Source organism: Panthera onca, chromosome B3 (genome assembly GCF_046562875.1).
Source record: "Panthera onca isolate mPanOnc1 chromosome B3, mPanOnc1 haplotype 2, whole genome shotgun sequence".
Classification (NCBI taxonomy): Eukaryota; Metazoa; Chordata; class Mammalia; order Carnivora; family Felidae; genus Panthera; species Panthera onca.
In genome coordinates, this window is record NC_138344.1 from 97,392,809 (window position 1) to 97,419,365 (window position 26,557).

The window sequence follows — 26,557 nt, forward strand, 5'->3', positions numbered from 1 at the left end:
GAAGATGGCCATGTGACAACAGAGGCAGGGACCGAAGTGATGCACCTATACACCAAAGGATGCCAAGGATAATTAGCAAATACCAGAAGCTAGAAGAGGCAAGGAAAGATTCTCAAAGGTTTCAGAGGGAGCAAGGCCCTGTCAACACCTTGATTTTTGGACTTATATCCTCTAGAACTGTGTTCTTTTAAGTCACTCAGTCTGTGGTACTTTGTTATAGCAGCACTAGAAGAAACAAATATACATAGTAAAAACATTTCCACCACAGAACAACAAGGAAAAAAAGAAACATAAAAACTTCACTGAAACCAAGAAACAACTGAATCTTGAAGTTTCAGTACATGAAGGTGGACTACAATGTACATGAAGGAGACAAATGGAGGAAGATGAAACCCAAATGTCTATAGTTAGTGATACTGTCAAACAGCAGTTAATGTGTCCACAGAATTAAAGGAGGGATCAGGACTTAAAGGCACTTGGTATAATGGAAGGCATGGACATGAAAACAAAAGACTTGATTAAATCTATGTAAGGAACAATTAAAACTCGATAGGAGACTGGGGATTTTATTTTCTGGTGAATCTAAACATTGGACTGTGCTGATAACACAGATGTTTATATTAAATGCTGAGACTACCCAGGCAGAAGACTTGAAGATCTTTCTTTGGAAAAACTAAACATTCCTAGAGAAGAGGCCTCACAGATTCTGACATTTGGGGATTTCCTAAGTAAAAATTTCTCATCACTCTATTCACAGTGAAACCTAGAAGTCAACAAGCTTTGCCCATGGATATAGTATTTCCCATCACTTTATCTTGCCTCACTCTAACATATGAAAAGCTAAGGATATCAAACAAGAAAAAAAAACCTCTAATATGAGAGACAAGAGACTACAACTAATAGAAGGAACTCAGAAAGGAAATAATATAAGAAACAAAGCAAAAATTTTTTCCAAAAAACACCAAATCCTACAGGAGATAAGACAGTGAATCCACAAAACCAGGACAACAGGGTGACATAAAATTGGCATGATCAGAGGTAACTAGAAAGAATTTCTCGGAAATTCAAAATCATGATAGATGAAAAAAAAATAGAAGAGTTGGAAGATGAAATGAGGAAATCTTGTGGAAAACAGAACAAGAAAACAAAGATATGGACAATAGGAGATAAAAGAAAGTTGGAGGCTCAATCTAGGATGTACAATATGGAAAAGGAGCTCGAAAAAGGAAGTCAGAGAACTTGTTTGGGAGGAAATTATTAGCAATGATACAAGGAACATTTTATAGACATCAAAGACATGAATTTTTTAAATTTAAAGGGCTTAATAAGTAGACAGTAAAATTAAAGAAAAAAATGACCCATATCAAAGCAGATCATTGTATATGTGTAGAACATTAGAAATAAAAACAGAAGATCCTAGAAGTTTCTTGAATATATTGTGGTAAACACTGCTAACTGTCCTCCAGTGCACCTTTCCTTTTCTTCCTTTCAGTAATAGGATCCTATGTATTTTAGCAAGACAAAAGGCTTCCCAGTTACAGACAACATCTCTTAGCCTCCCTTGTAGCTAGGAATGTCTGTGTAACTAAATTTTGGGAAGAAAGCAGAGTAATGTGAGAGAGCAACTCCCAGATCATGTTTTTCTAACAAAACTCCTTGACCTTCACCTTCCTGCTGGCTGGAAAATGAACCAGTTGGTCAAAACTCAAAGATGGAAGCCCCACTTTGAGAATCCTGAATTGCCTTGCTAGCTTGTGGAGCAGAGTTGTCTACTTGGCCTGCAATTGTGAGAAACAGATTTCCATTTCATTTAAGGCACTGTATTTTGGGGTCCCTTTGCTACCACAAGTATACTCTAGTTTAAAAAAAAAAAGGACTGAAACTATAGGGTCACTGACAGAGGATTTCTATTTATTTTGTTCAGTGTTCTATCTCTCACACCCTAGACTAGTGCCTGCACATAGGCATTTAAAAACTGCATGAGCGGTGCCTGGGTGGCTCACTCAGTTACTGATTTTGGCTCAGGTCATGATCTTATGGTTTGTGAGTTCGAGCTGCACATTGGGCTCTGTGCTGGCAGTGTTGAGTCTGCTTGGGATTTTTTTTCTCTCCCTCCCTCTGGCCCTCCCCCTTCTCCTCCTTCTCAAAATAAACTTAAAAATATAAATAAAAATTAAAACTATGCATGAATAATTTATGAGTGAATGACACTGTACTTCTAAAAAGCAAGCACGAAACCAAGAGGACAATGGGAAAATGCCTTCAAAATTCTGAGGTTTTTTTATTAAAAAAATTTTTTTAACATTTTATTTATTTTTGAGAGAGAGAGAGAGAGCACAAACAGGAGAGAGGCAGAGAGAGAAGGGACAGAGGATCTGAAGCGGGCTCTGTGCTGATAGCCCAATGTGAGGCTCGAATTCGTGAACTGTGAGATCATGAATGACCTGACCCAAAACTGGACGCTTAACTGACTGAGCCACTCAAGTGCCTCCAAAATTCTGAGTTTTAAGCAAATAATTACACTTATTTATAAGAATTTTATTCATTTATTAAAAAATTTTTAATGTTGCCAAAACCCAAATGCCCATATACAAATTTAGTCAACTCTATTATTATCTGTACAGTCATTTCATTAGAATCAACTCACTTACTTGAATGTGGCAAGAGGACTGGAGCAAAGATGCTATTGCTGCCTATTGGAATGAGAAAAGTTAATTTGAAAAGAGAGGTAAAATGTATGGTTTTACTTTAAAAATATGTTTGCATAAAGTAGCAAATGTAGTAACAGAGAGAGTACAGAATTTTATCATCCTCTATTGCCATATTTTAAAAGAAATGAACCTGCATAGTTACCTTTGTAGGTTGGATGTTTTTCCTTTCTTAGCATGAGTAGTTCTCTCTCTAGCACAGACTCTTTTTAAACTTCTTTCACAAAACTTATCTCTTGTTTTCTTACTGTCTATTGCTCCCTTTAGAGTAGTAGTGGGGCCCAAAAGGTACTAAATAAGTATTTGTTTAATGAATAAATTAGAAAATAAATGCATAAACAATACACAATGATGCTTTAGTCCCTTGTGTTAATCATTATTTTCACATTTAAATGCCACTTTCCACACTAATATAGTGTGCAAAGGATTCTAAAGTTCCCTAATTAAAATGATGAGAAGAATTATCTGAAACATAAGATTCCTTTTTTACCAAATGGTTTTATCAAATACATACCACAGGAACTGTTGAGATCCACATCTAAAAACACACTAAGGTCTGAAGAAGCAGATACCGGTGGAGTAGATGGCGTATTTGGAGAGGTTGGTGCTGACACAGTTGATTCAAGATCAGTTTCAGCAATCCGACTAAAGCTTATCTTATATGGTTCTCTTTCTAATGGTGTTGGATGACCTCGTAAAGTGCCTGAGGTAGAGCCATGTCGGCCTGTATTAGGCCTTATTCCAGGAGATTTTAAGGAGAAAGTTGATTTCCTAGGCTAGGAAAAGCAAAATAACTATCATTACTAATTTGCATATACTTTATTTTTAAGGCTTAGCACAACCTTATTAATTCTTATCATATAGTTAAGACAGTACAATCAAATCCCAATCTGCAAAACACCCTGTAACATTCTAGTAGAACACTTCAGAATTTGATTGCCTTAATTTTAAGATGGACTTGAATACAAGTAAACCTCTTTTCATACTGCAGAAATAAAAATGTTGAAAATCTGTGTGAAAACTTGTTGCTCCCCAAACAATTCAATTCTTCAATTCATTGATATCAATTTTACACATATTTACTGTAGACACAATATATGCAATATATGTTAGGTGCATCAGGAAAAAAAAAGGTCTTTTTTTTTTTTTCTTCCTAACAGTAAATCGCCAACCTCTATGATGGCACTTTAAAGTCTTTGGCAAAAATGCTATCATTGTCTCCTACCCTCAACTTCCACCCCTCTTTTTAAACTCTCACAGTGGTAACCTAATAAAAAAACATGTAACTCAGATTCCAGTAACTTGAATTCAAATCTCAACTGTGCCAATATCTAGCTTTGCAGCCTTGAAAAAGTTATTTAACTTCTTTGAGCCTCAGTTTTGAGATTTGCAAAATGAGAATAAGATCTATATTTACAATTGCTGTCAAGAGGAGATAACATGAAACTACTATGCTTACTTCTTGGCCTAAAGTAGGTGTGTTATAAATGATTTTACTTTCTCCCACATTTTGCTTCCAGTTCAACTACTTAGAAGTGGTCTTCCACTACTTCTGTTGCCACTATAAACCCAGGAATAACTAGGAACTGTAGCAGCAACTTTTAGCACGAAGTTCGTTCCACTGGCAACAACGGACTATGGTGCTCTAACGACAGGAGTCATGGTTAAGCCAGAAAAACCGGGATACACTTGCTCACTCCTTTTCTCAGGTCTTTTCATTTCCTGTTCCATTCAGCTTACCTATCATTTTAGGTTTTCACTTTCTCACAACTTTCCCCCTTATACTATGAAGGATTAAAAGCTGACAGATAAAGAAGTCCTACTAAGATGAACGATAAACCAGATTTTATCAAAAGGCTAATAACATTGCCCCCCCACAATATATATAACTTTAGAAATAGTATAGTAGCGTAAAACAAAAAACTGAAAAATAGTTATTCAAGTAAATTAGAATTTTAACGGTAGTGTTATATTAAATATTGAAAACTGTTGTAAAAAAACAATTTTTCCAAAAAAATTTTAAAAACCACAATTTTTCCAGAATTGTAATGAACTTACAAATCGAGGTGGCTGTTTGCAGTTTCGGGGTTCAATTTCTAGTGATTTATTGAACAAACAATCTGTAAACTCCTTTTCAGAAGCACTTCCCATGGGGTTAAGGTTTTCAAAGAATCTCTGGAATTAAACAAATTTCTGTAAGTATGTTTTAGATCTTTTTGGAATATGCATTTCACCAGTTTAAAACAAAAAAAAAAATTATCAACATACTAAGGGATCATGTCTTAGAGTTCACAAGATTGTTCCAATCTCCCTCCTTTCAAATAAAATTGTATAATTTCTACGGGAGCTGTATATTCTAGTCTTCATTTTCTATAAAGATGAACAGATTTTCATTTATTACCATCTTAATGGCTCAGTATCCCTCAGTTAACATTACTTCTATTCAGTATAACAACAAGATGATTATCACCAATAAGCTATCAAAAGTGTTTAGGGGGCTCCTGGGTGGCTCAGTCAGTTGAATGTCTGACTCTTGATTCCAGCCAGGTCATGATCCCAGGGTTGTGGGATGGAGCCCTGAACCATAAGGTTCTCTGCACTGAGCGTGAAGCCTGCTTGGGATTCTCTCTCTCTTTCTCTGTTTCTCCCACTCTGTGCCTCTCCCCCGCTCACGCTCATTTTCTCTCTCCAAAATACAAGTATGTAGGGGCACCTGGGCCGCTCAGTCAGGTAAGCATTTGACTTCAGCTCAGGTCATGATTTCATGGCTCGTGAGTTGGAGCCCTGCGTGAGGCTCTGTGCTGATAGCACAGAGCCTGGAGTTTGCTTCAGATTCTGTCTCCCTCTCTCTGCCCCTCTCCAACTTGCACTGTCTCTCTCTCTCTCTCTCTCAGATATAAACATTAAAAATTTTTTTTAAATAATAAAATAAAAGTATTTAGAACAGAATTATAGTTAAAATTCACAATGAAACTTTTTTTAAAGAAAGATTTTAAGTAATCTCTACACCCAATATGGGGCTCAAACTCACACCTCCAAGAATAAGAGTTGCATGCTGAGCCAGCCAGGTGCCCCACAATGAAACTTTAGATAATTGGGGAGAAAAAAAAAAGATAAGTTGGATTAAGTTCTATTCAAATTCAAAAGTAATTTCAAGAATAACTATAAACTTATCTGTGCTAACCTCTAGTAAAATAACTTTTCTTGTCTTTAAGGAAAAATATTTTCTAAGCTTAAATTTAAGTTTTTAGGTAGGAAATTTAGATGATTTAGCAAAGGGCAAAAAGGAATATAAACAGCAATCTCACTAACCAGAGATCTGTTAACATTTTACTAATAGAATATAGTTCCAATGTTTTTACTGTGTGAATATATGCATGTATACATATATTAGTTTTGGGGGGTTATTTTGCAAAATTGGGACCACACCACAGTTATTGGTGGCTTATTTATAAAACACAAATTTTAGCTCTAGTGTATTTAATCATATGGATGTTCCAAAATATATTTCACTTATCTCCACATAGGCAGTTATCCACAACAGTGCTGTCTAATTCTTTGTTATTACAATAATTAGTATTATTATTATTAACTTCTTGTGCATAGTTTTCTGTACATTTCTGATGATTTCCTCTGAAAAATTCCTTAGAAGCAAATCATTAGATTTAACTTTATTTAATTTTGAAGTGGTTTAGAAGCACATGTAAAAATAAGTATTGTTTTTCACTTTAAGGGTAGGCAAAATGAGCTTTAGAATTTCTGATATAAAATTCTCCATTTTTCAGGCTTTCTGCCAATGTCAAGAAAATTATATTACTCTAACAATATTGAATCAACTTGTTCTTATATTCAGGTTAGCCAAATTAAATCATATGAACCAACAGTAATTTAAAGACTTTAATAAAGTTATAATAGCAATATTCTTGATTTTCTCACCCTTTGCTCTATTTTTAAACACCACTTAACTATGGCTTGAAAAGTGAATAGCTACTTTGTCTATGTTTAAATTTATTTTGACTTAATCATAAAGAAAGCATTCTTTGCTCCCACATCCCCAAGAAGAATGCTATAAATGATGGTAGGAAGTCTAGACCAGATCACAAAAAACTATTAGAAGTTACTGAGATATGAATGTTAAAAGTTCTATTTGAAATATACCCAACTACAATTTAACATTATTTCTGTGGGAAAATGTATTATAAATTCTAATCTGGGCTTCAAGAACATATTTCTTTAGACCTATGAAGTTGCACATCACAGAGGGCTGGCCTAATGTTGAGGGAAGAGAATGAAATATGGGACCACCAGCATCATTTTCTTTAAAGCAGGTATCTGTCTATGTTTTCATAATGGCGTACCCTAGGTCATTCTTTCTTAGGACTAGGGTATTTTGTTTTGAACTCAGAACAAAGAATAGTTACCATCTTATAATTTAGGAGGGTGGGAGTCATGGTGGCCATTTTCACTTAATATGCCTAACCTGCAGATTAAGTCTGAAAGTTTAACACAATTTTTAATGTGACAGGTGAACTTATTCCAATAGCTATTATTTGTTCTGAATTTCAAATAAGTGTAACACAGTAAAATTCATTTAACATAAACATAGTATCATAATTTACTATGGTTTAGACGCTATCCCACATCTTATAGTGCTACAGAATCAATGTTATGAACCACTGCTCAAAATAGAATATCAATTGATAGAATGTTAAAAAAAAATAATTTTTTGTTATGCATACATACTACCAACCTCTTCCCCTATTTTAAACCCAGCGTTCTTATGAAGAAATTAATTACTTAATGTTACATTGGCACATGTAAAATAATCTAAAATGGCTATCAAGCAATGATAGCACTAGTAGCGGACTTTCTTTTTACTACATGGACATCAGAGTTACATTCCATTTCCTCATTCATTTTTTGAACGTATTATTTGAAACAATTGCACAAAGAAGCAATACTCTCATGAGAAACTCTCTAATATATGTATTTTTAAGATTTTATTTTTAAGTAATTTCTACACCCAACTATGGGGCTCGAACTTACAACCCTGAGATCAAAAGCCACATGCTCTACCAACTGAGCCAGCCAGGCCTCCAGTACCTAATAATAATTACTGCATATTGTTAGCACAGAACATCTAATATTTACTTCTATCTATTAATTATTAACTTACTATATTATTTTTATAGTAAAATAGGTGGCATAACGCGTGGTTATGATATTTCTTACAGATTGCAGAGGATGTATTATGTTCTCTTTTAAGGATAAGCAAAGAAAATATTTACCCTCATTTCTGGTTCTATCCGTAAACAGTAAGGTTGATTCTGATACTGCTGAATTTCTCCAGTAATTTCAGCTACTTTCCTCCTCTTACTGAAATTGATTAAATCTTTCCCTTTCTTTTTTAAAAAATCATTATTCCCTTCTTCAGTTTTCAGAATATTTGTTAAATATATTCCTAGTAAAAAAAAGTATTTGAAGTTATAAAATTTGTTACTTAATCAACCATTTGAAAAAACAACTGTTCTAATAAAGTTGAAAGACATCCTATAATCCAGCAATTCTACCCCTAAAATGTTAAGTCTCTGATAGGCGTATTAATCAATTTTACATTAGGAATTTTTTTAACATGGGAAGAATTAAAAATAAAAAGAAAATTAGGGTTTAGAAAAGGCTTAATTTCTTTCTTAGACTAATAGCCTAAAATAAAAGGATTCATTCACAAAGTCTAAATTATAAGTGTTATATATGTTCTAACCATTTTAATATTTGATTATAAATATTTAATGCCAATGATCTTAAATAATGATCAATAAATAAATTTTAAGCCAATTCTGGTGATAAGACTACAGATTTATAAACTAATCCTCTGTTTTCCCAAAGCCCATAATTTAGATAGAAAAAGAATTATTCCTCACTCTGGGATAGTAAGAAAGTTTTTAGCTCCTTTTTCATACATAATTATGGGTTCATTTAAATCAGTAGCTCTCAATGGGGGGGACAATTTTCTCCTATAGGGGATATTTGGGATTGGCTAGAGATGTTTTTGGTTAACATAACTGGTTGTGTATGTGTGTGTATACACAGGCATACATGTTTGTTCAAAATTCCTATGTTGAAATCCTAATGCCCAATGTGATAGTATTAGGAGATGGGGTCTTCAGGAAGTGCTTAAATCATGAAGATGGAGCCCTAGTGAATGGGATTAGTGCTTTTATAGAAAGACTCTACAGAGCTCCTTACAACAACTCTATGAGATAATTTTTATAACCTTATGTTAAAGACAGGGAAGTAGAGACTTTAAGTTTTATTTATCAATATGAACAGCTACTATCTGAGATATGCTCAGTTATAAAAATTGGGACAATCTGCCTTTAAAGGCTGGTATCTCTTGGCTACAAAAAACTGTACCTAAAATGTAAGCATAAATCTATATTTAGTAACTTACCAAAAAAAGGCACACAAGGTGGATTGATTGACTTAAGTTTTACTAGATATTTTTTAAAGTGATCTTGACTTAATTCCACAGCTTCATCCAAAATTCTCCTTTTTCTTTCCTGCAATGCCTTTAAAATATATAAAGTGAATATAATTTGTTTTTTACAATTAAATCATATTTTATGAACACAGAGTTTGGAATTTTATAAAATTCTGCAAATATCTGAAAAATAACTTTTTAAATTAAGGATGTGTAGTATTTCTTTCTGTACTTGCCTGAAATGATTTATCTATAAATATAAAACTTTTTAGTTTTTTTGATGTCAATTAGATGATTAAGCAATAAAAAATTCTTCCCAAGACCTTATTAGTTATATTTCTGATTAGCCAGAGTTTCAAGTTATAGCTATAGGAGAGAAATGTCCCAAAGCATTCAAATATTTTTGTACTTTCTACTGAAAGGTCTTTTGGGGTTAAGGGCAAGATTTTGCTAAGGAGGAGAAGGGTGTGGGAGGGAGAGAAGAATTGAATGAAAATTTAGTAAAGCAAGTAAGCAGAGTCATTTCTTTTATATTTCATTATTACATTTGTTACAAATTAATTTATTTTTAACCTTGTAAGTACACACACACACACACACACACAGGGCAAACTTTATACTTGACAGAAACTGTTCAATGCATTTCCTTTAACTTAAGGAAAAAGCAAAGGTGACTGCATTGTTAACTTTTATTCAGTACTATACAGAAGTCCTAACTAGCATGAACAAAAAAAATAAAGTTCTAGAAAATGAAAAGAAAAATTGTCAGTATTCACAGAGGAAATAACTGTCTGTGAAGAAATAAATCTACATATAGAGTATTAATCAGAGAATTTAGCAAAGTTTCTGGATATAAAACTAATAGGCAAAAATCAATTGCATTTTTAGATATCATCAATAAAGAAAACAAGATATTAAAAAATATTCTAATATAAATCTAACAAAAAGGTATGAGATCTTCATGAAGAAAACCATAAAACTTTATTAAATGAATCAATAAATGGAGAGATACACATGATCATGGTTTGGAAAACTCACTGTAAAATTGTCAGTTCTTCATCAATTGAACCAACTGCAATTTATATAACCAATGCAATTCCCATCAAACTGTCAATAAATGTATGGAAGCAACTGGCTAGCCAGCCATATGGAACAAAACATGAAATTTAACTTCAACCTCACTCCATACTGAAAACTTATTTCCAGCTATGGCGGCGTACCTGGGTGGCTCAGTCAGTTGGGCGTCCAACTTTGGCTCAGGTCATGATCTCACTGCTGGTGGGTTTGAGCCCCACAAGGGGCTCTATGCTGACAGCTCAGAGCCTGGAGCTTGCTTCTATGTCTCCCTCTATCTCTTCCCCTTCCCCACTCAGGCTCTCTCTTTCTCTATCTCTCTCTCTCCCCCCCCCCCCCCGCCAAATAAATAAACATTTTAAAAAATGTAATAAAAACTTATCTTCAGCTGGATTAAGGACTTAATGTGAAAGACAACACATTAACATATTAGAGGAAGATCAATTAAACAAGACACCCAAAAGCACAAATTATAAAAGACAAAATAAATAAATTTGACTACATTAAGAACTTTTTTCATCAAAATACATTTAAAAAAAGGTGAAAAGGGAAGATCTGACAAGAGATATTATCACACACTAACTGACAAAAGACTAAGTTCCAGTATATAAGAGAACTCATACAGATTCAAAAGAAAAACTCAACAATTAAAAAGTCAAAAAATTTCCATAAGAAGAAATACAAAGAACCAATAAATGTTTAAAAAGAGGTTCAAACTCATTAGAAATCAGGGGCTTATCAACCAAAACCACAAGACTAGAAAATGAAAAGGACTGACAATGTCAGTACTGGTGAGAATGTAAAAAACCAGAACTCACACATTTCTGGTGGGAGTATAAACTGGTACAATTACTTGGGAAAACAATTTGGCATTTTCTAGTATAGCTAATGATACCCATATCCTATCATCTAGTAGTTCTAGGTAAATAACAGAGAAATTTGTGCATGCATGCACTAGGATTTATTTAGAGAATGTTCATGGCACCATAACTGATAATAGCCTCACACTGGAAACATGCAAATGGCCATTAACTAATGAATAAATAAATAAAGTTTGGTAAATTTATTCTTATAATATGATACAGCTATGAAAAAGAATGAACTATAGCAGCAAGAAACAACCTGGATGAATTTTTTTTTTAAGTTTATTTATTTGGACAGAGAGAAAAAGAGAGCGTGAGCAGGGTAGGGGCAGAGAGAGAGGGAGAGAAAGAATCCCAAGCAGGTTCCACGCTATCAACACAGAGCCTGATGCGGGGCTCTATCTCACGAACCGTGAGATCTTGACCTGAGCCAAGATCAAGAGTTGGATGCATAAATGACTGTGCCACTCAGGTGCCCCAATCTGGATGAATTTTAGGAAGATAATGTTGCATAAAAAAAGCATTTGAAAAACTATATTCATATATAATTAAGAAATATGCAAAATGAAATAGTACATTGTTTAGAGATACAAATAATAAAACTATAGGAAAATAATAAGCAACAAAATTCAGAATGGTAATTGGCTCTGAACGGATGAAAAAGGAGATGGAATTGGGAGTTCTTAAATTGGATACCAGGTATACAGGTGTTGTTTGTATTTTTATTCTTTCGGCTTTAGACATATTTTATAAATATTGTTCTATACCTAATATTAAGAGACTAAAACTTAAACCTCTCAAAATAAATACATTACACTTTAGAGTTTTTCAAAGTCAGAATTAAAATTATTAATCTATTAAATAGATTAATATTTGGCAATAATCAACTGTTAATATCCTTCATATATGAAAAATTCATACAAATAAATAAAATGCAAACACCCAAATAGAAAAATACATACACGAAAGCAGTTTGCCTTCCACTCCCCTCTAATCATAACCAACTGAAAGAACCAATGTTAAGAAAAGAGTATGTATCTTTCCATACTCTTCTCAATGCTCATGCAATTCCATTAACATGTTTAGGGTTTGCTCTGTTTTGTTACATAAAAATGAAATCGTGTAATACTCATTGTTCTAAAGTTTTTCCCCTGTAATATTACAAATATTATTTTAAGACAATACACAGATCCTACTCACTTTTTTTCTAGAGCTGAATAGTATTCTACACTGTTGGTGTAGAACAATGTATTCAAGTCATTCTATTTATGGACATACAGGTTGTTTCTACTACTAGTAGTACTACTACTACTAGTGGTTTTCTGCTACTACAATTAATGCTGCAGAAACTACATCTTTGTACATTAACCGTACAGTCTGGCACTTTTATTTCTGGATCCAAGAGTATGTGTTTTGTAACATATACTTTCTGTATCTTCTGAATTTTCTATAACAAACACTAAACATGTACTCTTATATATAATTAAAAAAAACAAATTTTAAGTTTTAGAAAGACTTCTCTCCACGTTCCTCTTTCTTTGACTGTATACATTAAACTAAAGGTAATTGAAGTAATTTGTATACTTATACTTAAAATGCTTGTCATTTATTTGAAACAATCGATGTGTCACTGGAAAAATCCGTTTGGAACTTCATTACATTTAAGCAGCATATTAAACAGAGTCTCAAGTCTCACATTCCTTGAAGAATCCTAGGCTTACCAGTGTATACTGATATATTTAAGGGAATAAGATGATTTATAAAGGATTCATTCAAAACTACTGGTGGTAGAAGCAGTGTCTTTTACATCAATTGTATCTCCCCCCCAAAAAAGATAAAATATTTAAGCCTAAAACTTACCTCAAAAGTATGGTCTAGTCTGTACACTGACACTGAATTTACTGCACTGACTATCTCCAGTACACCATTGAAATTATTCAAATCTTGAAAAACTTGCAGAATTTCTATAATTCTACTTAGTACGGCCACCCGTTCCTCAAAATTTTCTGCTTCCACAATGCACCTAACCAAAAAAATAAAAATAAAAAAAATCATGGCTTAAAATGCAATTATGCAATTTCCTCGCCTCATGTAGAAAAGAAGAAATGTATTTTTAGCCAGAATTTAAGCTTATAGATGACTTCTATTATGATTATTAAGAAGTAATAAGACAGAATAAGTAAACACTCACTTTTCAAACCAGAGGGTGAGATTTGTGGTATGGCGAATCATTTTTAATAAATTTGGAGAATTTATTTCTTTATCTTCTTTGGTCCACACACTCCCTACAAGTTCAGAAGGCTGGACTTTCCTGTGGAACCAAAAATCAATCCAACTTAACTTACAAATGATTAGTATCAAAACTATTTAAAGATCTCCTAAAACTTAGTAAGGAAAAGACAACCCAAAAGATAGATGGACAAACATATAAACAGGTTTAAATCACAGAGGACTGGACCCAAATAGTCACATAAACATGAAAAAATATTTTATCTCTTATTCAGGGAGAAGAACATTAAACTACAACAAAATGCCATTTCACTCCTGTCTAACAAAAGTCTAATGATACCAAATGGGTAAAGATGTGAAAAAAACAGCACCTTTCCAACACTAATGTGCAAGTGAAAACTATAACAATCACCTTGTAAATAAATTTAGCAATTTCTCAAAATACTGAAGATATACATATTCAATTACCCCACAATTCTATCTAGGTATATATTCTAGATACACCAGGTTATAAGAAAACATGAATAAGAATATTCAGTGAAGCAGTCATTATTTCCAAGAGTGAAAAATCACAAACAACCTAGAGGTTCATCATCAAGAGACTAGATAAATTATGGAGCATTCATATAATGGAATATCACACAGTAATTAGAATAAGCAAACTAGAGCTATATTCACCAACTTGAATACCAGAAACAATTTAAGTGCAAAATATGTTGCAGAATGATACATAAGTATAAACTATTTTAAATCTGCAAAACAATATTATATACTGTTGATCAATGTGTGTATGTATATAAATTATAAAGACATACATAAGAACAATAAACACCAAATAAAGGATAGTGGTTATTGGGAGAAAGAAGAGGAATGGAATTGAGAGGAATTAGTGTAAGGATTTCATTTTTGTAATGCTTTCGTTGTTCATGAGCTCTCCTTATGTAATTTTCTACATTTTTTAAATACATTTTTTACTTCATTAAAAAACCGGACATAAAAGCAGATTAAATCATTGTATACAGTCAGTCAGGATTACATATTTAAAAAATTGACCAGTGGCATACCCAACAATGTCCTACAGACATGGCTATTAATTAATTAAAAAAAGGTTTTTAATCAGTAGATTCAAGTATACATGGATACTTGCTAACAGTTTTTAAAATAAGTTTTCTTATGTGGTTCTATTATTTCACCAGAAATTCAGTTTACAGTGTCATCGTTTTACATGTTAGTCTTAATCCATAATACACATATCACTTAACAAACCTATTTTCTGTGTTCTGAAGGCAGGTCCACATAGAGCTAAGTGTTTTTGTTTTGTTTCTGATGTCCACTCATGTAACAGTTACTTTATGAGGAAAAACTTGATACAGTACTATTTGCTTTTTAATCTCATGTAACAAGTCCCTCATTCCTACCTTTACAAAAGCAAAAAACAACCTGAACTCCAAATTACTTAAAATACAACACAACACTCTGAATCAGATGTTGACAACTTCTGATGTGTGTGCTAAATTCTGAATGGCACAGCCAGGGCGAACCAGAAGCCCAATTCTAAAGAAGGAAAAGTTTTTATCTCTGCTGCCTTCCTACATTCTCCATTAGCACTAAATTTTGTATATTCTTGCTTTTCCCTTTAAAAAAAAAATGGCTGCCAACAGGATAACTTCTTAAAGGTATTTGTATTTTGGAAGGGATTCCTAAATGCAGAAAAGTTTTTGATGGAATGATAGTGGTGGGAGGTCATTTTTTGACAGAGTTGGGGGAGGATGCAGTTACCTGCAAGGCCTGTACTCTTCATAGGAGCCTGGGTTGTAAATGAAAGAAGAAAGCTTAAATTAGGAAGAAGACAGAATAGGGCTAATGTAATGGGAAAGGGACAGTGGTTTAAAAAAAGATGGTAGAGGAAGAAGCTGATAAAAGCAAGCTGAAAGGAGAGAAGACTATAGTTAGAAGCTGCTTGAATTAGTAATTTTGAAATAAGAATGATTTGGAGTGATAACAAGATATGGAATATGACCACGAGAGGTGTTTTGATTTGGAGTGGAGAATGACATTGGAAGTGATGAAACCATGAAACTGTAAAGGTTAGGCTGTGAATGGGTGATCTGCATGGATACAGGGTAATGGCAGGAAGTGTTTTACAAGTAAAGACATGATGGGATACAGATCAAAGTAAACAGCCAAGCACATTTCTAACGAATTTCACAAATGAAAGAAAGTGGTTCAGAAGTTTTAAGCATGGGTCATCATCACACTTAATAACTTTTCTTTAAAGTAAATATGAATTTTTAACTTAAATAGAGGGGCAGAGGGAGGACAGAGGATCTGAAGTGGGCTCTGTGTTGACAGCAGAGCCCAACATGGGGCTCGAACTCACAAGCTGTGCGTGAGATCATAACCTGAGCTGAAGTCAGATGTTTAACCAACTGAACCACCCAGATGCCCCTTAATACTGACTTCAAACAGCTGAAATACTTAAGACTCCTTTCAAAAAATAATGGAATCTTTATTCTTCTAAAAATTTTGTTATTCAATTGCCTAGCAAACCTAACTCAAACTCCAAATTAAAATTTTGATTATGTAGAACCTGAAAAAAGAAAATAAAGCTTGTCTCACTCAATATTCTATTTACTCAGCTGCCTTTAAGAGTCTACCAATCCATACTGACTGATTTAGTTGAACCAACTCCAACTAAAGCAATCTGAGAAAGTATCAGGAGCAGAAGCTGGGTGACTGCCTTGAAAGTGTTGTTATTCTGCTGCATAGTTTCTCTCCACCACTACTCTAGTGAAGGATTTCTAGGACCTACTCTAGGCCTAAACAGCAATATAAGACTTTTATCTATAGAAAAAAATTGTAGTTAAAAACTGTGCTGTGAGCTTTCTTCCAAGCCCACAAGAAGACATGAGGCATTTTTTTTAAAAAATTTCTTTTAATCTTTATTTATTTTTGAGAGAGAGACAGAGTGTGAGCAGGGGAGGGGCAGAGAGAGAGGGAGACACAGAATCCAAAGCAGGCTTCAGGCCCTGAGCCATCAGCACAGAGCCTGACGTGGGGCTCGAACCCATGAACCGTGAGATCATGACCTAAGCCGAAGTCGGATGCTCAACCAACTGAGCCACCCAGGCACCCCGACATGAGGCATTTTTAAGCATTCATAAATAATTTGCAAAATGTTCTGAAAATAGACAGAGGTATGTTTAAGATTCTTGAAAACAGCAGCAAATGAACATTAATTGTTTACCTGTAGAGATCAGATTCCAAAAGTGTCAGCTGACGTGCAATTTCTATTGGATGAAGTGTCATAAGATCAAATGTTTCAAACTGTCCTGGTCTGCTAATATGCCATTCAATTGGTGGAGGTGGACTCTCAAAGGTAATATTATGGCTTATTCCATTTGCCTGAGCTTGTTTCTTCCTCTTGATGATCTTAGCAATTGACTCTACCCACTTCTTCATAGCTTTCCCTATGTTTGTGTTGCAGAGTACAAATAAAAAAATACCTTTTACTTGACAGACTGACTGCAAATCTTTGTATAATCTCTGATCTTCACCCAGCTTCAATAATTATCAACTCATGGCCAATTTTGGTTTCATCTAACCCCACTCATGCCCTCCCTCCACCCCCCATGTTATTGTGAAACAAGTATATCATATTATTTCATTTGTATTTAAGTATGTATCTAAAAAATTAAACACTTTTTTTAAATGACCACAATACCATTATCATATATAAAAATGACAATAACTTAATATCATCAAATCTAATTAGTGCTCAGATTTCCCTGATTCTCTCATAAATGCTTTCTAATAGTTGGTTTCTTTGAAATAGGGTTTTAACATGAACTATAAATTGCACTGAGTCAGTGTCTCAAATCTCTTTTCATCAATCTACAGTCTCTCCTTTTCTCTCTCGTTTTTGCTTGCAATTCACTTGTTAAAATGGAATCATCTGCCTTGTGGTATTTCCCAAGTCTGAATTTTTCCAATTGTTTTTGTGGTATCTCTGTTCCCTTTTTTTTCTGTAAATCATACACACAGAGATGTGATACGATATAGGATCAATTTTTTGACATGAATACTTGCACGAATAGTTCCAACAGCCAGCATATAATGTCCAGTTACTTCTCTTGTTACAATATTATTAGGGAGTTGAAAAATAGTAATATTCTAATTCTATCATTCCTTCTCCATTTATTAGTTAAAATATTTTTATAAAAAGAAACTTTCCCTCATCACTATTTGGTTATGCTGTGGTATAACTTACTTCAGAAAGGCCTTACGACATCAACTTTAGACATTAACATAACCCTTTACTTGCTTTATTCTAATACATATATGTATTTTATTTTTTTATTTTAGAGAGAGAGAAAGAGTGAGTGTGAGTGGGGGAGAGGGACAGAGGGAGAGAGAGACAATCTTAAGCAGGTTGCACACTTAATGCAGAGCCCAACACTGGACTGGATCCCATGACCCTGGGATCATGACCCGAGCCAAAATCAAAAGTCAGATGCTCAATCCACTGAGCCACCCAGGTGCCCCTACATATATGTATTTTAGGAGTTTCTTAGATCATATATAATTTAGTGTCCTCATTAAGAAAATAATATAAAAAAATTAATTTACTACCAAAAACAAGTATCAAGGCACACATGATGATAATGTATCTTAAACATCTCAAAGCTGAAACAAAGGAATCACAGTCTCTATTTTAAATAAAATCCCCCTTAAGTAAAAACAAGCAGGAGAGAAGTTAGGTTTAAACTATTCTTAATTAATGCCTTATACTGTTAGATAAATGATCTTGATTCAATAATATACATTTGCTTAAATGTTCATGGTGCAGAATTTAATTTCATGGGCTGTGCTCTGAAACTTCAGATAGGAAAGTCCTATCTTTCACGTGCTAAAAATATACAAAGACTTTTCCAGAAGAAGTAAATATCACTTTGAAAAGCTGTTAACCATTCAAAACTAAAGAATAAGATTAAGGAGAACACGAAAATAGATAAAATTAGTTGAAAGAATGGAAACCTTGAGATAAAATTTTAAATGTTTATTAAAGAAGACTTATAACTTCTTTTAAAGAAAGATTCTCCTAAAAAACTTGAAAAGGTAAGGTTCTCAGACTTCCAGTGGCTCTAACATGTGAGTTCCTTAGAGTCTATAAACCATACCAAATGTTATTTCAACTGTTAAAATACATAAAATAGTTTAGCTTATTTAAAAGTCAAATTTAAAAATCAACTCATGTGCAACATAAGATTCAATCAAACCTTTAAATAATATACCTCTTACACTTGAAATGAAGGATTCTAGTCTCTCAAGCAACTCCAAATCTCTTTCAAAGTCATAAAAATGATGTTCAACCCAGTGCCGAAACACATTTAAGATCCTAAAAAAAAATGGAAAGAAACACATTTTAGCAAAACCTAAGCTTCTTCTACTTCTCTAATATCATAGTGACAACTTTATATACAAGGGCCAATATAACACTCAGAGTCTCTATTTTGTATTTAGTTAAAACCTTAAGTACTTCAATGATGTGAAAACCGGTCTCAAGACTAATTTATTGTTTTAAAATTATACTTTAAAAATATTTATAAGCATAAAAATTGAAGTTTCCATATTTAACCACCCCTTTATGCTTAGGAAAAGTAACTTTTCTTTATAGATATGTAGAAAATTCATCTTCTGTACAGTACAAACACTATTTTAAATTCTTAAATTGAAAAGGATTTTTTTTAAAGATCTGAATTGATATATTTTTCACATAAAATGGCAAATCAAATAAGATTAGTGTATTTGTTTCTAAACTCAAGTGCTATCATCAGACTTCTGTTATCTACAGTTATGCCCACATTTCCTTATTTTATGTCAAGATAAAAATATTTCTGACAGAGCTGTTTTGTTTTGTAGTACCTCAAAAATGACTCTTACAACCTTGCAAACAGAGATTTAATCTATCTGTATAAATATAACATTATATATAACAAATATAACACTACATAATGATAGTGTAAATTAATTACTTTAGAATTTTTTCTTCATTATTTTAAAAAATGACCATTTGTAGGTTAGCTTCCCTCCCCCCCCAACCCCACCCGACTTTAGTTTTTCTCCCAGGCTAAGAAAAAACTTTAAATTCCCAATCTCTGTCATGTTATCTATAATTAAACAATCTTAAGTTACTGTGTGCCTGGTAGACTCGGTGGCTTAGAAAATATTTCAAAGAAACAAAACTGTTAACTTCTAGTTCACACTTAGGTCAATCTGTTGCCAATTTCTGTCCTTCATAATTTCTACAGCAGCTAATGTAATTTTAAAATTAGTATCATGTACAGGAAAAAAAATCTCATAATTAGACTTCATCAAAATTAAAAACTTCCATTGACCAAAAGACATTATTAAGAAAATGTAAACAGATGGGGCACCTGGGTGGCTCACTCAGTTAAGCGTCTGACTTCCAATTGGGTCATGATCTCACAGCTCGTGAGTTCAAGCCCTGCATCAGGCTCTGTGCTGAAAGCTTAGTGCCTGGAGCCTGCTTCAGATTCTGTATCTCCCTCTCTGTCTGCCCCTCCCCCACTAGTGCTCTGTCTTTCAAATATAAATAAATGTAAAAAAAAATTAAAAAAAAGAAAAATGCAAATTAAAACTACAAAGACATACCACTATACCCCACCAGTTCAGCTAAAATATAAAGACTGACATAACTAAATGTTGGTGAGGATATGGAGCAACTGGAACTCTCATACATTGGTGGTAAGAGTGTAATAAAGAACAATCACTTTGGGGAAAGATTCGGCAGTTTCTTTTAAAACCAAAAATATAAATACTCTACAAAGCTAGCCACTCCACTCTGAGTTATTTACCCAAGACATATGAAAAAATATATTCACAAAAGATTTATAAAATAAAGTTCATAGCAGCTTTATTCATAGTAATAAAAAACTGAAAAGAACCCAGGTGTCCTTCAGTGGGAAAAAAAATTGTGGTATATTCATATTGCTACCTTGGCAATAAAACAGAAGAAACTACTGACACAAGCAAAAACATGCTCAGAAGCATGATGAGTGAAAAATGTCAGACACAAAAGAGTACATAAGAATCCGTTTATATGAAATTCTAAAACAGGTAAAACCAATCTGTGGAGGAAGATGAATAGTGCTTTGGGCAATGAGGACAAAAATTGATTAGAATGGGCATGAGGAAACTTTCTGAGGTGATGGGAACATTTATATCTTGAAAGGAGTTTGGATTATAGAGATGTATGTATTTGTTAAAATTCAACCAAAGTACATTTAAGATGTGATTGTTTTGGGGCTACTGGGGGGCAACTGGTTGAGCAACCAACTCGATTTTGACTCAGGTCTGAATCTTAGCTTATGAAATCAAGCCCCACATCAGGCTCTGTGCTGACAGCTCAGAGCCTGCTTGGGATTCTCTCTCCTCTTCTCTCCTACCCCTCTTCCACTCATGTGTGTGCATATGTATGCACATGTACTCACTCTCTAAATAAACTTAAAAAAAAGATGCAAAAGTACAATAAACAAATAATGCACTTTTAATGATATACAAATTGAAGTATTTAAGAAGTGTACTTTGAAATACATCCCCTAAATTTGACGATTAATGGACCAAAAGAAGAATAAATATATATGTGATAAAATAAATATAACAAAATTAACAGTAGATCTAGGTGGTGGATGTATGAACTCTCACTGTAAAATTCTCTCAAATTTCCTATGTTAAAAATTTTGCAATACAACAATAGAAATGTTACAATCATTATAAAAATTACCATCATTGCTAAAAATCCTTTAATGTTTGTAGGACTATTTTAAAAACTTGGCTTGTATTTCAAGGCCATCTTGAATTCCACCCCATTCATTCCATATAGTTAATACCATCTACTACTTCTTGCAATACATTGTCTTCATTTCTGTTGAGTCAGTTTCCTTACTTATTTTGTCTGCACACCATTCTCACTTTTGTCTTCTTGCCTTTGTTCATACTATTTCCCAGGACCTTGAATACCTATGGCCATTTTCTGCCTACCTAAATCCTATACACCCTTTAGAGGCACTCAGATTTACCTCTTCCAAGATGGCTTCCCCTAGCTAATCTTAGCTATTGCTCAAATTATATAGGGATATATTTTTTAAAGCCACTTAAACATTTAAAATAGAATACATAACTATTATTACCGAACACAGAGCTCAAATTCACAACCCCAAAATCAAGAGTCGCATGCTCTGACTGAGCCAGCCAGGTACCCCTTAAATTTTTTAAAGTTTTGGCTGAGAGTCATGTAGCTGGGAACTCTATCATTTCTCTGAAACTACATTCATTTGTGGCAATTATCCTGGAAAATAAATCATATACTCAGTTCCAAAGTTGTAATTTATTAGTTAGCAATAATCAAGGAATCTTAATATTTACAAAGAAAAAAATATTTAGATCATGTACAATTAGGGATTGTAAAGAAAGCTAGTCAAAGGAGCTTCCAATTTCCAATCTCAGTGGTATAAAAAACGAACACGGGCTTAAGAAGTCAGAATGGAGTCTGAAACCTGTCCTGCTGTTCTCTTTATATGACCTATCTCAAATTACTTTATCTTGCTAAGTTTCAATTTCCTCATATAAGTTTCAATTTCTTTCATATATAAAGTAGTAACTGTGTTATGAGGATGAGATAAAAACGATAAGGCATTTAGGTACACAGAGAGTACCTAACAGCTAGCAGCTGCTATTATCAATTAACATTTTTAGAAATTGCTGAAATGATTTTTTAGATGAAGTAATAAATGTCTGTTTTGTGTGAGAATAATGGGGAAAGAGCTATAGATTCCATAAATATCATAAACTATAAAATAGCCCAGAATCACTAGATGATTACAAAGGAGGAGGAGCAAAGTTGACAGTAGGCACACTCACATAAAATTTTATAATTTTTACTTAATAGGTATCCTGGTATGTTAACTGTATATTGAAAATTGAACAGCACATAAAAAATAAAATACTCAGGCCAAACCTAAGTTGTACTGGTTGGACATATTCCTTGCGAAACCTTTTAAGGTCTGCACTGATTGGCTGTTCGCCTTTCTCTACTGCCAATTTATCTGCTTCAGTAGGTTCTGGCTCTGGAATTTCAAATCTAAGAAAAAAAAGAAGCAAAATGAGAGAAATTTTTTGTTTCATATACAAACGAAAAGGATTTAAAATACAACAGAAAAAATATTGTATTTAAGCAACTTTCTTTCCTATCATTTATGTGAAAAGTGCAATTACTGATAAACTTTCCCCGAAGTATTACATACTGTAAGAAATTGTTCTTTAGCTACACAGAAGGAAGGTTTAATATTCTTACTTTTATCAAAACAAGTTTGATAACTAGCACTGATCAATACAGAAAAGGTCAATTAAAAAGATCAATCTATATAAAAATAATCTGTAAGGAGAAAAACTTTCTTAAATGATGTAACAGAATTGTTAATCTAATAATCTGTCCTTAATATTTATTTTGTTAAAATTAAAGTAGACATAAACTTCCTTAAATGACTATACATACAAGAGAAGGCCCAAACTGAATTTTAAACAATATTTGAAGAACACACTTAAGTGGATAAGGTAACAATCAAAGCTAAAACAAACAAATAAAAGGAAACCTTGCCCAATCATAGGAAATATAGCTAAAATAGGAGTCTAAGAAATGTACTTTCCTTATTTTGGACATGGAAATACAACTAACTAGATCTTCATAGCACATTACACTGATTCAGTCTGGTAAACTTAGTTTCACAGTACAACATAATGATACAGGTGAAGATGTAATTCTGGTATATTAGGTTTTTATATGTGAAACAAAAATTATTTTGGAGCCCAGACACAGTATCTAAAGAGGAAAAATTCAATCCAAAACTTAGAGTTTTTAAAAAACTAATCATAATGAAGGAACTGTTAATTTTTTTACATATAATAAGACTTTAATTATGTTTTTAATAAGAATATTTATCTTTTGGAAAATGAAAATGAAAATATTTACAGATGAAATATGTTGCGTAGGATTTACTCCTAAATAATCCTGGGTTAGAGTATTGAAGTCAGTAGGGAAAGAGATGAAAAATGGGTTGATAATTACTGAAGCTGGATGATGAATAAATGGGGTTTACTGTACTCTTCCATTTACTCTTTTATATGGTTTGAAATTTTCTTTAGTAAAAAGTCTATTTTAAAGTGACAAGTAAAAAAGTCTCTTTTAAGGAAGTTTTTATTGCCCCCCCAAAACTCATTTAAATACATACTCAAAATTGGGTCTTTTTGATTACCACTATAAATATTGCTATGATCTGAAGAGATCTTTTTTATAAAAGATATTTCAATGAGCACATTGTTTGAAGAGAACAGTAATACTACTAATTTAATGCCAAATATATTATGTTCAAAAACTAGCTGAGCACATACTAGGTCCCCATCACTTTGCAAGGAACAAAGTAGTTAACTTTTTATAAAGTGTTAAGTAAAATAAATATTTTTCTTACCGTTCAATCAGTAAGTTTAGTAATTCCTGTGGTTTACAAAATGAACGGTATGTAGTAAGAAAAGTACGGACAAAATTGGGATCTGAAAAGATAAAGAGTATAAAATGGGACGTATGTTCAATTTATTCAGTTTCATTAATTCAAAGTAGCATATTTTGGAGGACTTCCTTCTTTTTTTTTCCAATATTAATTTATTTTTGAGAGAGAGAGAGAGAGAGAGAGAGAGAGAGAGAGTGAGAGTGCACGCGTGAGAGCAGGAGAGGGGCAGAGACAGAGAGGGAGATACAGAATCTGAAACAGGTTCCAGGCTCTGAGGTGTCAGCAAAGAGCCTAATGTAGGGCTTGAACTCTGAACAATAAGATCGTGACCTCAGCAGAAGTCAGAAGCTTAACCTACTGAGCCACCCAGGTGCCCCTTTTCCTTTTTCTTTTTATTCTGGTTCCTCCCACCATGGTCTTCCTGCCAATTATGGGATTTATTTATTTTTAATTAAAAACAATTTTTAATGTTTATTATTTTTGAGGGACAGAGAGAGACAGAGCACGAGCAGGGGAGGGGCAGAAAGAGAGGGAAACACAGAATCCACAGCAGGCTCCAGGCTCTGTCTGAACAGAGCCCGATTCAGGGCTCAAAACCCACAAACCGTAAGATCGTGACCTCAGCCAAAGTTGGATACTTAACCAACTGAGCCCCCCAGGCACTCCATGGTATTTCTTGATAAATGAGGACTGTTTTCCAATTTAAGAGTCATACAATTTTTATGAATATTTAATAATTAATGAAGTCAACAATATTATACATATATATTTTTAAGTTTATTTTCAGACAGAGACAGAGAGAGAAAGAGAGAGCACAGTGGGGGATGGGCAGAGAGAGAGAGGGAAAGAGAGAAAATCCCAAGCAGGCTCCGCACTGTCAGTGCAGAGCCCGACATGGGGCTCAAACCCATGAACCGTGAGATCATGACCTGAGCCAAGTCAGACGCTTCACCAACTAAGCCACCCCATGTGCACCAACAATACTGTATTTTAGAGACATTTAATTAGTTATTTATTCCCTTTGATCCTATGGAATTCTTTTTATATTTTAGAAGCAATCCCTTTTTTTCCATGCCTCAAGCATTTTTTTCTTTTTGCTTCAAGTTTTTTAAAAAAATTCTAGTTAGTTAACATACAGGGTAATATTGGCTTCAGGAGTAGAATTTAGTAATTCATCACTTATGTACAAAAACTGGTGCTCATCACAAGTGGCAAACTTTTTTTTTAAGTTTATTTATTTATTTATTTGGAGAGAGCACAAGCAGGGAAGGAACGGGGGGGGGGGGGGGGCGGGGGAGAGAAAATCCCAAGCAGGCCCTGTTCTGTCAGCACACAGCCAGATGTGGGGCTCAAACTCACAAACTGTGAGATCATGACCTGAATCAAAATCAAGAGTCAGATGCTTAACAGACTGAGCCACTCAGGTGCCCCCAAAACGGCACAACCCAGGTAAGTAAGCATTTGTAATGAGTTTCACATACCTGCATACATATGATATGTTAACCTTTCAATTAATTTCACCACAGTTCCTCCTTTAATGATGGGAATTCCACTTCTACTTTGCAAGTTGTCTTCAAAAACAATGTTTTCCTCAGAGTCTTTTACCACAAAACGATACACTTCAGGACTTGGTAATCTCAATGGCTGCTCATTTTCTTCTTTCAGTAACACTGAATCTAGCATTCGATCTAGTGTACTACGGTAGTGAAGAGAAATAAGTGCGGCCATCCAATTATTTTTCTCTTCAGCAGACTTAGCAGCAAATATTATGCTGTTTTCATCTTTGGATACTATTTCAAAAGCATGTTTACACTCACAGGTATCTTCTTTATCACATATTTGTATTTTCCTCATGACAAATTTTTCTTTTAATCTGTATTCTGCACTACTGTAACCTGGAAGGCGTGACTGGCTATGATTGGGCTTACAGCTAATCATTAAGCCATCAAAGAGAAAAATATGCCGTTCATGTTTAGCACCAATTCGTGTCAATGGACCTTCCATAATGAATTCATTACAACACTGTCCAATATCTTTGCCTTCCCATCCATCTATGTTTTTCTGAATTTCATTCATTTTTTTAATAGCCAGATGCTTGCTTCTTAAGTGACGATTATAAAAAGGGCAAATAGGATCCCTAAAAAAAAAAAAGATAAATTTAGCTTTTTCAATGACTAAGCAATCCAAATTTCTTTAAGCTACCTCAAATCAAGTGATAAAAATATTAAATAATCAAACACTAGATTTTGCACTCAGCATTACTTCCTCCTACTAACTTTGCCACAACAGACACATGCCTCAATTTCATTATTGTGAAAGAAAAGTACTACAGAAACTGTATTTCATTCCAAATGCCATAAGAACTAAAGTTACAAAGAATCCTAAATTTCTTCTATAACATACAAAAGTGACTATATTTAATAAAATTTTAAAAGATATACTATCTCAACAATATGACAATACCAATTAAATTTTTTTTTAATTTTAGAGAGAGACAGGGAGAGAGAGTTTGAGTGGGGACAGAAGGTGGGGGAGAGAGGGAGAGAGGGAGAGAGAGAGAGCGAGAGAATCTCAAACAGGTTCCATACCCAGTGCAGAGCCCATCACAGGGCTTGA

At 33.6% G+C, this 26,557-nt stretch overlaps 1 protein-coding gene across 2 annotated transcripts in view; it reads right to left on the bottom strand.

Moving 5' to 3' along the window:
• SOS2 (SOS Ras/Rho guanine nucleotide exchange factor 2) overlaps nt 1–26,557 on the bottom strand; it is a 91,065-nt gene that overhangs the window by 7,881 nt on the left and 56,627 nt on the right. For both annotated transcript variants that reach the window (XM_078448265.2, XM_078448264.2), the window contains 12 exons: nt 25,423–26,078; nt 23,903–23,984; nt 22,396–22,518; nt 18,650–18,753; nt 16,603–16,825; nt 13,318–13,437; nt 12,987–13,149; nt 9,160–9,277; nt 7,997–8,169; nt 4,767–4,883; nt 3,223–3,484; nt 2,652–2,693 (listed from right to left, as the gene is read on the bottom strand). In XM_078448265.2, coding sequence (XP_078304391.2) covers nt 2,652–2,693; nt 3,223–3,484; nt 4,767–4,883; nt 7,997–8,169; nt 9,160–9,277; nt 12,987–13,149; nt 13,318–13,437; nt 16,603–16,825; nt 18,650–18,753; nt 22,396–22,518; nt 23,903–23,984; nt 25,423–26,078 — 2,183 coding nt within the window. The remainder of the gene's footprint in view (nt 1–2,651; nt 2,694–3,222; nt 3,485–4,766; nt 4,884–7,996; nt 8,170–9,159; nt 9,278–12,986; nt 13,150–13,317; nt 13,438–16,602; nt 16,826–18,649; nt 18,754–22,395; nt 22,519–23,902; nt 23,985–25,422; nt 26,079–26,557) is intronic.